Below are 13281 nucleotides of genomic sequence, written 5' to 3' on the forward strand. Positions count from 1 at the left end.
TGTCTTTCTTTGCTGCTCATACCCTGCTCATTGGCTCTGGAATAAAGTATAATTTCCAGATTGAACCTGGGCTGGAAAACCTCACCCATCCTTCCCTAAATCCTTAGACTTTGACCCTTTTTTATATCTTTCACGTTTGTATCTTTTAGACACCCTCCCTGTCTTCAAACACTTGGGATTTTACAGTTAACCTTTGTTCCTATTGCTTCCTCTACCTGTAATGCTCCTCCCATGGTTTTTTTATTTTTACAATTATTTCTAACCCAGGTGTCCCTGAATCACCAGGGATAGCCAACAGTCTCACCTGTGTTCCCACAGTGCTTTGTGCACACCTCTTAAAGTATTCTGTTTTCACTTTATTTGCTTATATGTCTGTCTCACCACTAGACTGTAAGTTCCTTGAAGGCCAAGAGGATTTCTCTTCATTTTTATTCCCCTCGAGTCCTGCACAGTGTGTGTGGTGCATACTGGTATCTCAACAAACGTTTGTTGAACAAAATTCATGTTCATTGTGGTTTAGAGAGGCCTGTGAAGCATTCACCCCTATTATAGATGGTTAAAATTAGAAAAGTAGGGTGTCATAACTAGCCTAAACTCTATTAGGAATTATAAAATGACTCGTGATTCATTTTATCCATATTTGAATACTGTCTGGAAAAAAGGTACCAGTTCTATTATAAGATTACCACCAGATTTGTCTTGCTATTGTGTCCTGTGAATTGTGGTTGTATAAGAAATTCAAATCTCATAGGCTTTTTCTCCTACTATTATATTTTGCCCGAATACAGAACCAAGGTGTGTGACAAGCAATTTGGGTTTTCCATGGAGCAGTGTTTTCTGCTGAATTATTTGATCCCTCCCAGTTGTGTTCCGTTTTATAGAAAAGTTCACTTAAACCAATCACCTGTGCTAAAATTTCTTTATGTCTTGCCCATCTTTGTACTTACTGATTTCCTGCTGTAGGAAGGGAAGAGGAAAGGGATGATGTTTCTGGGTTTTTTCATTATAGGTGTTCAGTAGATGTCTGTATCTCACTGACACAGATTTTCAGACTATTTTTCTATATTTCCAGACTTTGCAGTGGCCAGGAAAATGTCAGTACCCTAAACATGTGCTCTAGTAAATCACATTGCAAATTCCAGTTTATTAGCAAATCCTTAATTTCATGAGAGTGCATGTATTTGCTAGGGCTGTGGCAACAAAGCACCACAGATTTTAGAAAAAAACCCAGACATTTATTTCTTCACAGTTCTGGAAACCAGAATTCCAAGGTCAGAGTGTTACCAGGCTTTACTCCTTCTGAGGCCCTGTCTTCCTGGCTTACCTCCGTCGTCTTCACCTGGTCTTCCCTGTGTGCCTGCCTGTGTCCTAACCATCTCTTCCTATCAGGACGCCAGTCGTACTGGACTAGCGCTCACTCATATGACCTCATTTTCCCTTCACATCTCTTTAAAGGCCTTATCTCCAAATACAGTTACACTTTGAGGGTCTGGGGTTTAGGACTTAGAACTTCAACAGATAAGTATATATTTTGGGGGGGGGGCATGGAGTTCACCCCAGAACAGTGAAGTATGGCAGTTTAAATACTGCACTCAGATATTAAAGAGTTTACTTTTCAATGACTAGTCAATAAATATATGTCTACTTCTTTTCCTTTTCATAGATTAAAATGCTACCTTCCTTTCTGCTCATAATCTTACCTTTGCTGACTTCTTAAAGTCACCGGCTTCCCCAGAGTGGTTGGTGAGGAAGGAGTGCTAGTGCTCTTCTCTCTTTGGGAGTTCTGGAATAAAAATTTTGTCAGAAAACAAAAGGTTACTTGATACCCCTTTAAAAAAATAATAGAATTTACTGAGTGCTTATTTGTGGCAACTCACTGGCTGTAATGACCGCAGCAAGCCTGCAGAGTAGATGCTGTCATCCCTGTTTGATATGAGGAAACTGAGGCTGAGAGAGATAAAGTAGCTGGCCCTGGATACTTCTTTTTTATAATCCTCATGCAAGGATATATTTATTGATTTTTAAAAATTATTTTAGAGAGGAAGGCTGGGGGTGGGGGTCAGAGAGAGAGTGAGAGACATCAATGTGAGAGAAAAAATATTGATTGGTTGCCTCCCATTTGCCCCTTGACTGGAGTGAATCCACAACCTAGGTAAGTGCCCTGACCAGGAACTGAACCTGCAACCTTTTGGTACACAGGATGATGCTCCAACCAATGAGCCGCCTGGCCAGGGCACCCTGGATACTTCTTATTTTTGTTCTTCTCCTCTAAGGCACCACTTAGGTCCTGAAGGATGACTATCAACTGTGAGATTAGAATGTGGGAAAGAAGTAAAGGATACATCAAGCTCCTAGCCACTTGGCTTGTTGGTGGCAATTGGAGACCTAGGGGTCACAGAAGTTACAGACTCCAGTGGCTGAATTCCACACAGGTAGAGGTTTGAAGGCATACCACAATGTCATACTGGGCCGACTGACTCTGGGTTGCTCTAGGCCAGGACCCGTTGGACTGTGGGCTGGATTAAACAGTGGTTGTCATGGTAACCCCGAATCCAAGTTGGGCTTGGAAGAAAGGTTCAGGAGAAATGATATGAACACAAAAATGTGATATGAACACAAGGAACATGTATTACCAAATTTTCTTTACATGATAGGAATACAGGGAAGTATTACTGGAAGCTTCTTGGAATGAGCTAAATCAGTGGTTGTCCATCCTGGCTTAGTATCTGAATAATCTGGTCAGTTTTCAAAAGCATAGTGCCTGGGTGCCAATTCTAGAGACTGTCATTGAGAGTGGCATGGGCCTCAACATTTGTAGTTTTTAACAGTTACCTGAGTAAATTTGATGTATAGCCAAAATGAAAAAGAACTAATGAGACAGGCCAGGATTTGGCAAAGTACGGCCTACGAGCCAAATCTGGCCTGCTGCCTGTTTCTGTATGGTACATGAACTAAGAATGGCATCTGTACTTTTAAGTGGTTGAAAAAAGTCACAAGAAGAATAATATTTTGTGATACATGAAAATTATATGAAATTTAAATTTCAGTGTTTATAGTTCATACTTTATTGGAACACAGCCATCCATGCTCATTCACTTACATGTTGTCCTGCGGTTGCTTTCGCTCTACGACAGCAGAGTTGAGTAATCACAAGAGACCAACAAAGGCCTAGGCTGGTTACTTTACGGCCCTTTATAGAAAATGTTTGCCAATCCCTGACTTAGGCTAAGTTGAGCTCATCAACAGATCTGGTGTAGAACTTAAAAAGGAGACAGAGGTTTGTGTAACTTGTGTGTTTGTGTAGTATATTTTGCATTTAATTTCCTGTGGGCTTTTTTGTTTGTTTCCTAACAGAGGGACTCTGGCTGATGGATCTGTAGCAAGTTTGTTCAACACATTTTTTATCAAAGAGGATTGAAACATACTCTTTCTCTCTGAAAACATATAAGTACAAAGAATATAATGCCCACAGAATATGACCCAGACCTTTTCATACTGCAGATCTCCTAAATCCTTTCTAATACTCATTTCCTATCTCATTCCCACCCCCTCAACTCCCCCCCTTTTTTAATCTTTCTCCCATCCTTCTGTTCCATATTAGTAGTTAATACCAGTTGGATGCCTCAAAGCATTTTCTTTCCTTGATCCAATGTTTGAAAAAGGGACAATATTTATAAGAATGATTTTAATATAAAAATATAGTTGAGCAAGCAAGATAGGAAAATACTACTGATTGTCACATTGGTTCATTTCTTTTACGCCCTAGTATTCATCCACCTGAATTTAGAAAAAAAGAAAAGCATTAAGCCTAAGAAAATAAACAGAAAATGGAAAACAACCAAAAAAAGAGAAATCCCTGCCATCAGGTTGTTTTGTACAAAGAAGCTGCCACCATTTGCTTCCAACCCCCAATCCAACTCAGAATGAAAGAGATTGGAACCTTATGCTTGGAAATACCACTTTGGGCCTTTGTTTATTTTTTTACTCATAGTTTTAGTGGTGGTGATTGTAAGGGGGAAAGTGAGCATATGATTTCATGCTTTCTTAAAAAAAATAAACATATAACAATTGAACTATTAGGAAAAAGCATTTGATATCCAAAGTTTACTGTCCATCATTGGCTGACAGTTTTGATGACCTTGTGAAACTGCTTGGTGTCTTGGGTACTGCAGGCAAGCCCACGTTCATATTCATATGGTATCCTGTCCTTCCCCTATCATAGGAAGTGGCTACTCTCCCAGGCACATTTACCCTACAGCCACCTGGAAAGAAGCCAGCAATGTCATTGCAGATGGCAGTGTGCCCAGACTATCTTTAAAAAAAGCATCCTCTCTGCTACTAATTCAGTTTCAGGAAGAGTGGTGCTCGCCTTTATATTAGCAAGCACTTTGAAAGGCTGAGGACAGATATGTAGAAGCAATTTTCTTATTCCTAAGAGTTCCTGGTTAAATTTAATTGTTCTTGAGCTTTTGCACTTCTAAGTTGGGAACACTGTCTGCTGGATGATGGATGGTTTGGGCGGGGGAGATATAGGTAATACCTGCATGTTTGTTTCCTATACCAGTCCCCTGACTTACTTTCTTTTGCTTTCTTCAGGGTTCTGTATATTGGCCTGGCTTGCAATACGGCTCGCTATATTTATATTTCCTATCTGGAAAATGCCTGGACTGTTCTCCCCATGGAAGTTCTTCAAGGTAAGTTAACAGCTAGAATTATGATGATTTTTCTACCCAACTGAGTTCTGACTGTAAAAGATCTGTGGCCATCTGACTCTACAAAGGAAGGGTGGACCTACTGTTTTATCTGATTTTGAGGCTGTTGTTAAGGAAGAGGTGACCTCAGTGGGGCTGGTTCTTCACTTATTCTAAATTCTGCTCTGTGTTTGCTGAGCAAAACAAAGCTGGAGTTGACCCACACCCCTGTGATTAAACAAAGAAAGAAGAACTCTAGGATAAACTCTCATATACAGTTGTTAGGCATATACATCCAGTGTTTTTAAATTTAATGGATTCATCTTTTAAAGATTTTGGTGTTTTGTTTCTGTAGGTTAAGTACATTTAATGAAAAAAGTTGTCATAGTTATTTTATACCTTCAGTTATTTTTGTCACATCTAGTGAGTTATAACTAAAGCTCTAGTCAGGCTATTGTTTTCCCTTTAAATCTTTGCTCAAATACACTTACCTGAATTCCTCTATTTGCTTTAATGCACTGTTTCCCTTTAACATATAACTTCAAAAAATTTCCTAGGAGGCTCTTTCCATGTGACTTAAGAACACTGAAAACGTGGATATCTATGTAAGCTCATTGCTATGTTAGCTCATGTATTTCCAACTATATCCTGAGAACCCCTGTTAGTAGCTTGGCTAAACCATTTGGTGGTTGGCATTATGATTAAAATAAGGTTCAGGACAACGTCATTGGTACTGAGGTCTTCTGGGACAGCCCAGGCTCCTAAATCATTAATTATACTAAATAGTCTGTGATTATATACAATTTCATTAGCTTTATAGATTGCTATTATCATTTTTCCTAACCCTGAGATGCAAATGCAGCACATCAACATAATTTCTTATTATAATATTTAAGACAAAAGACTCACAATGAGCTTTTCCTGTAAGTGGCCTGAGGTCAGTGACCTCTGAAAATGATTTGCTATTCACTTGACCCAAAACCCCCAGAAAATCATGCAAATCAAGAGGTTCAAATCTTTGTGTTCACTTTAAAAACACTCGAGAAACTGCCCAGGCCATCAAGCGTATGCACATCAGAACAACCACCAAGTATCTGAAGGATGTCACTTTACAGAAGCAGTGTGTGCCTTTCTGTCATTACAATGGTGGAGTTGGCAGGTGTGCCCAGGCCAGACAGTGGGGCTGAACACAGGGTCGGTGGCCCAGAATGAGTGCTGAGTTTTTGTTGCACAGGCTTAAAATACAGAGAGTAATGCTGACCTTAAGGGTTTAGATGTCGATTCTCTGGTCATTAAACACATCCAGACAAACAAAGCTCCCAAGATGCAGCACAGAACTTACAGAGCTCATGGGTGCATGATCCCAAACATGGGCTCCCAGACCTGACACATGGACAGGATCCTCACTGAGGAGGAGTGGATTGTTTCTAAACCAGAGGAGGAGGTTGCCCAGAAGAAAAAGATACCCCAAAAGAAACAAGAACTAAAAACTCACAGCCTGGGAGTAAATGCAGTATCAAGTAAATGCTAATAAAATAAAAGCAGGGGAAAAAAAGAAAATTATACATCTGAACAAAATGCAAGCTCACTCATTGGATCCCATCATGGATATGGGGGGATGGGGGATGTGAGCATATCTTAATTAAAAGGAAATAGAATTTATAATCACACTGTAATTATAAAATTCAAATATATACACTTTATTAATTTTTTATTGTTGTTCAAGTACAGTTTTCTGCCTTTCTCCCCACCCTAGCCTTCCCCACCTCCCTCCCATTTCCACCCCCCCTTGTTATTGTCCATATGTCCTTTATAATTGTTCCTGTAAATCCTTCCCCCCTTCTCCCGCATGAAGATGCTTTTTTAGAATTGATGCAAGATGTAATTGGCAAAAGGAGATCTTGTTTACAAATATGTAGAAAACAGAAATATTGTATTATAATTAAAAATTATTGTTTGTAAAAATGAGAACTCTGGGAGAGTCTTGAGGTGAGATGCACACTTTGGCATTAGGCCATTTTAGAGTAGCAAGACAGTAAACAGGAAAGAATTGTGCAAATAACAAGGTACATGCAACACAGTTCTCAGGCTTTTTCGCCTCTAGTTCCTATTCTGTTCTAACACATGGTCCTTGCCTTACTTACCTGCTTCATTTATTGGTATAGAGTCTGCCACAGTGTGCAGACTCTATAAAAGTAAGGCACACTGGTATGCCCACAAAGAAGAAAGTATATTGTAATAATGTATGTCTCTTTTATCTCCTTTTTTTCAAATATGAATTGCAAGAAAACAGTTTGCATAAGTGACTCAAGAAAAGAGTAAAAGAGAGAAGCTTTTTAATGAAATGGGTAAAGGAAAAACACGAATTTTATATGGGGGAAAAAGACAAATGCTGTTGTGAATTTGCTGTTGAAAAGAAAATATATATTAAGTAGCTACTAAGAGTCAGGCAGCATGCTGAGTGCTGGTAATGAAATAAAAAAGCCATTTATTAACTTAGGCCCCAAGGTCTCACCATCTGTTCCAGAAGCCAGATGAGTAAACACATCATTACTATACAGTGTGTTAGGCGGAGTCAGAAAGTGTGCCAGGTAACGGAGAAGGAGCTCTGGGGAAGGAATGATTAGCTTTGTGAAGCATGAAGTGCGAGGATGGAGATGTTATTGAAAGATTCCCCAAGGAAATAACAGACAGGCTGGATTTTGAAGGACGAATAGGAACCCACCAGGCGGCATAAAGACAGTGGGCATTTTGGCAAAGAAAAGAGCCAAGAGCCTGTGCCAAAGCTCAGAAGTGGGAAGCAGAATAGTGTCTCCAGGGAATCTGTGGTATGCTGCAGCCAGGGCTCAGTGCATTCATCATTCCAAGCTGCCGACCCAGGACATAGTTTTATAATACCTACGTGTACCTTAGGGCATTATCTCAGGATTTAGGGACTTGGTCATGTACCAAATCTAAGAGAAAGAAATTCCTCTTCCTGTGGCAAACTGTAATTTATACATCTGCGCTTCATTTCATTCTCCCCTGCACCAGCAGAAACCCTCTTACTGATATGAAACAAGTAGAAAGGGGATCTGTACAAACAGAGTCTCCTTGTGTAATAGAGAGCTCTGTGACCAGTTCCACAGAGCTCTTTGTGTCTAAAACTGGAGGAGACAGTTTCAATCCCTGGCAGAAGTGAGTGCAGAGTGTTTTGGCTGTGTAACAAAAACAAAATCCCTTGCCTTTGTTTGACCCCCGTCCACCCCCAGAAAACAGTAAATCATCCATGTGGAATTAATCCTGTGTCACAGGAACATACTTCAGCCCGAAAAGGTTTGTTTTGCTAGTCTGGATCCTTCAACCTTGACGAACTTTTCCAAATGACTTTAAAGTCCCTGTGCTTAAGGCAGCTCTACTTACAACACTTACAGACAAGAAATGATGACAAAGCACTGAGTGATTTAATTACAGTATGATAGATGTCCCTTAATTCTTTGACTGGAATTGTTACCTGATGACGTGTGGCTGTCATCATGAATGATCCTGACACTCTGGACACTGAACAGTCAGCACTTCCGTTCTTTAATTCTCAACCAGCTCCACACAAGAGGGTCTATCTCACCCCTCTGTCCTGTCACCCCTTGCCTCACTCCCAAACACTAAGAGAGCTAGTACCACCTAGTGTGCAGTTAAAGGGGAGGGGAGAAGAGAGGTGCTTTATCCAGTATCGCCTGCTACCAGTCTCTTCTCCATTTGTGTTGCCTGTGACTACTACAAGATTCCTTGTTATCCTTTATTCCTTGAAGCTCTTGATCATCATCTACATTAGTCTCCTCGGGCCATGTGGGTAATAATTAACAAACAGGAGGGGGGATTAAGCAAACATCCCCTAGGAAGGAGGCTATGCAGGAATCTGTTTGAGGATCAGAGTAAGACTATTGGATGCTGCTGGGAATTGTGAGGATGTTTCTTACCCAGGATCTTTCTCACATTTAGTAGCCAATATTCCTTTGCAGTCTTATTCCGTAAGCAGTGGGGCTACCATTTACAGCAAATATATTGTTCCATTAAAGAAGCAGGAATGCCCACGAGGAGGCTGTAATTTATTTTAAAAAGAGACAGTCTAAGTGCCTAAACGCATTCCTGTGTGGAGTAGAGGGGCTGGGACAGTTTGTATTTAGTTCTCAAGGTCTCATTTTAAAAGCTCATAGGAATTTTCTCCTTTACTTTCATACAAGAAGCATTTAATCGTTCCTGATTGTGGTTATAAGGATATACTGTTGATAAAAATCAAGCCCAAATTTCTTATAAGCGTTCCTGTGTGGGTATTGGTTGTAAATCCTCGTAAGACTTTGAGATGACTGTGCTCAAAATTATTCTTGCTATTAAAATGTACTTAAGGAGAGCAAGGCCAGCCTGAGGCTGCTGTAACTGAAGAGGTCTTCTGAGGTGCTTGAATTAATGGCTCAAGTACTGAAGTGTAAAAAATGAGGCCTATGTCAGGTCTTTCTCTGCAGGATGCTTGATCAGTGGGAAGTGGGTTGAGGTTCTAATGAAAGACAGTTTTTTAATGTCATCAGTAGGAGGGCTTGAACTGACATTTAATGAAGCTTGCTTTCTTATTTAGTATGCCTATTCAGCTGAGTAAGACTTGTTTTTATTTATCTTATGTCTGGAAGAACACGGAGAAATTGTGAAAGGATTAGTATGATGCCCTTATCTGACAGTTGAAATTCTAGACATGATTCCAGTCTGTTACCATCCATATTGGAAATTTTCTGTCTGGCTTAACCCTGGAAACACAAGTAGCTTACCACATTAATATGTAAAATAGGCAAATGGTCTAAGTTAAACATTTGAATTGATGAACTGGCATATGAAAGCCATTGGTGTTACTGCTAAAATTCATTTTTAATTGGAGTAGTCTCATAAATTGTAATAGAGCAATTTTATTCTTTGTCACTGTCATGCTAAAAGTTAGTAAAAGTTCTTATATAACCTTTTATTCAAAACAGATATTATTTTGTCCACTTAGAACTTATTTAAAATGTTTTCCACTACAAGAATCCTTTTCTGGTAATTGTATTGTACATTTAGCTCTTCCTTTCCAGAACTGTTCTCAAGCTTCTGGGCTGTGTCACATTGCTACCCAGTTATTTTACAAATACAATTAGTTTTGCTTCCTGATTTAAAAAGTCTTAACTCTTAAATGCAAAGACCATACCATGTACATTTTGAATTCTCTAAAACATACACACATAGGAAGATGCACTGAGTATCTTCCTATATTTGTTGCTTGATTGATTTTACAGTACCCTGAAAAAAGCACTGTAGTCAATATTATCTTTTCTAACTTTACCTTTATTGTTGTATAGTTGGTATTTTCTAACATTTAAAGCTCTTCAGTGATACAGGAAGTTCTATCTCAAAAACTTATTTAAATATGTGAAGAAAATCTGAAAGCTAAATTTAAAGGCTGACCCTTTAATATGACAGCTTTCCCCTAAGATACTACCCTACCATCCACTGTACATCTGTGAAAACATCAGTGTATTTTATTATTTACTTCTGCTACCTCATTCTATAATTCTATTCAATTAGTTGAGGCAGCTAACCCAACATATGTAGTGGTCTGGAAACCATAAAGTGTTTAGGTTTGAAATAAGTTTTCTAAGTTATATTTTATTGATTACGCTATTACAGCTGTCCCAGTTTTTCCCCATTTGTCCCCTCCACTCAGCCCCCCTCAACCCTCTCAAGGCAATCCCCCCACATTGTTCATGTTCATCAGTCATGCACAGGTTCCTTGGCTACTTCATTTCCTATACTGTACTTTACATCCCCATGGCTATTCTGTAACTACTATTTGTATTTCTTAATCCCCTCACCTCTTCACCCATTCCCTCAAAACCCCCTCCCATCTGGCAACCATCAAAGGCTCTCTGTATCCACAATTCTGTCTCTGTTCTTGTTTGCTTAGTTTTTTAGATTCAGTTGTCCATAGATATGTATTTATTGCCATTTTATTGTTCAGAGTTTTGATCCTTTTTTTCTTAAATAAGTCACTTTAACATTTCATACAATAATGGTTTGGTGATGATGAACTCCTTTATTTTTTTCCTTTTCTGGGAATCTCTTTATCTGCCCTTCAACTCTAAATGATAGCTTTGCTGAGTAGAGCAATCTTGGCTGTAGGTCCGTGCTTTTCATGACTTTGAATATTTCTTGGCAGTCCTTTCTAGCACTCAAAAATTTTTATGAGAAATCAGCTGACAGTCTAATTGGAATTCTCCTGTAGGTAACTAACTGCTTTTCTCTTATGGCTTTTAAGATTCTCTCTTTAAACGTTAGCACTTTAATTATGACATGTCTTGGAGTGAGCCTCTTTGGGTCCCACTTGTTTGGGACTGTCTGTGCTTCTTGAACTTGTATGTGTAGTTCCTTCACCAAATTAGGGAAGTTTTCTTTATTTTTTTCAAATAGATTTCCAATTTGTTGCTCTTTTCTCCTTCTGGAACCCCTGTGATGTGAATGTTGGAATGCTTGAAGTTGATCCAGAGGCTACTTACACTATCCTCATTTAAAAAAAATTTTTTTTTCTTCTTGTTGATTGGTTGTTTTGTACTTCCTTGTGTTCCAAATCATTGATTTCACTCTGGGCTTCATCTACTCTACTGTTTTTCCCTATAAATTGTTCTTTATTTTATTTAGTTTACCTTAATTTCTGACTGGATCTTTTTGTGCTATTGGGGCCCTCACTAAGTTCTTTGAGCATCTTTATAACCAGTATTTTGAACTCTGCATCTGATAGATTGCTCATCTCCTTTTTGTGTAGTTCTTTTTCTGGAGTTTTGATCTGGTTTTTTTGGGGGGGGGCCATGTTTCTTTGTCTCCTTGTTTTGGCAGCCTCCCTGTGTTTGTTTCTATGTATTAGGTAGAGCTGCTATGACTCCCTGTCTTGGTAATGTGGCCTTATGTAGTAGGTATCCTGTATGGCCCAGTGGCACAGCCTCCCAAGTACCCAAGTGGGTACTCAGGGTGTACCCTTCGTGTTGGCTGAGTATACCCTCCTCTTGTAGTGGTGCCTTGGTTGCTCCTGGCAGACAATGGGAGGGATTTACTAAGGCCAGTCAGATGCAAGGAATGACTGACCGCTGACTACCAACCTCCACCCTCTGTGGAGGATCAGCTGTGTGGGGGCAGGGTGGTGGTGCTCCGACATGGTCTGTAGCTGTCCACTGGGTGCACAGGCTCTGGGATTTCCCAGGTGGTGCAGGCCATGGTCAGCCCCAACCTGTGTTTTTTTCTGTGGCTACCCTGCCTAGGGTATAAAACAATCTGAGATGGCTGCTACTTGTGTTGGGATTTGAGATTCCCAAGTGAAGCCAAGCTGTTAATTTAGGCTGGTTTCTGCTAGTGCCAGGCCTGAGGCCACTTAGCAAAAGGTATGAGGTTTGGGAGCTCATTGAAGCTAGCTGTTGCCTATTTGAATAGATTTAGGAAGTTATGAAGCATGAGCCAAGACCAGCCATTCATGTGGAAAAGCTGATTGGGTGGGCCCATAAGGTGGGTGGGACTGACTCTCTGGGGATCTCCAGGGTCGGGCAAACAGTGTTAGCCAGGTTGATGAAGTCTCCGATACACACCAGCCTCCCAGCTCTGTGGCACTGTGGGGGGAAGGTTTAGAAAAGGGACAGTGGCCTCTGCCCACATTTCTGTCTGGGAAAAGCTGTCCCCTAACTCTTGCCTTGATGCCAGACACTTCAGTTCCTCCCTGTATGTCACTGGTGCCTTTCAAGCTGCCGCCCCAGTGCTAGAGCTCAGGTGGAATGAGTGTGAGTGAGTCCACATGTGGGTTCTTCAAGGGGAACTGCTTGGGACTCTAGAAGTTTCTTCCACTGACTCATTCCCCACTGGTTTTTGCAGCCAGAAGTTATGGGGACTTATCTTCCTGTCACTGGAACCCTGGGCTGGGGGTGCTGGTGTGGGGGGCTGGGATACCTCACTCCTGAGATATCCCTCCCAAATGTTTATCTACCACGCATGGATATGGAACCAGCCTATTCCATGTCTCTGCCCTCCTACCAGTCTGGACAGATGTGGTTTCTTTAAGTCTGTAATTGTCAGACTTCCATGCTACTTGATTTCTGATGGTTCTGAGTGATGTGAATTAGATTATTTGTATTCTAACTCCCCAACGTAAAAACTCTGTGTCTTTGGAAAAATGTTTAACTGTCTAAACCTCAGCCTCTTGTGCTATAGAATAGACTGATATGAGTATTAAACCAATCTATGCAAAGTACTTAGCACATTACCAGGTAATATAGTTAGCTGTCAATAAATATTAAGTAATGTAAAATTACAAAAGTAAAATAAAAAAACTATAAATAAATATCAGTACAAGGGGAATACAGGGTGAGGAAAAATATATGTATAGCTGTTCATGCAGAAAATATACAATAATTAATAAATAATAATACAAGAATAAACACTGTGTTTCATATACAGCCCCACCCTGTATAATTGAGAAGATTCTACTCTAAGAGGTTAAATGACAGTTAACTTATTAAAAGCCTGGTCATAAATGACTACTCAGTGCCCACTATTC

At 40.0% G+C, this 13281-nt stretch overlaps 1 protein-coding gene and 1 pseudogene across 3 annotated transcripts in view; both read left to right on the forward strand.

The window, feature by feature from the left end:
- MFSD6 (major facilitator superfamily domain containing 6) overlaps window positions 1-13281 on the forward strand; it is a 64040-nt gene that overhangs the window by 36648 nt on the left and 14111 nt on the right. For all 3 annotated transcript variants that reach the window (XM_037162942.2, XM_053665058.1, XM_053665059.1), the window contains one exon: window positions 4597-4694. In XM_037162942.2, coding sequence (XP_037018837.2) covers window positions 4597-4694 — 98 coding nt within the window. The remainder of the gene's footprint in view (window positions 1-4596; window positions 4695-13281) is intronic.
- Window positions 5552-6199, forward strand: LOC119062104 (60S ribosomal protein L17-like; annotated as a pseudogene).

Source organism: Artibeus jamaicensis, unplaced genomic scaffold, assembly GCF_021234435.1.
Source record: "Artibeus jamaicensis isolate MK-2021 breed Jamaican fruit bat unplaced genomic scaffold, CSHL_Jam_final contig_391, whole genome shotgun sequence".
In the NCBI taxonomy this organism is placed as follows: Eukaryota; Metazoa; Chordata; class Mammalia; order Chiroptera; family Phyllostomidae; genus Artibeus; species Artibeus jamaicensis.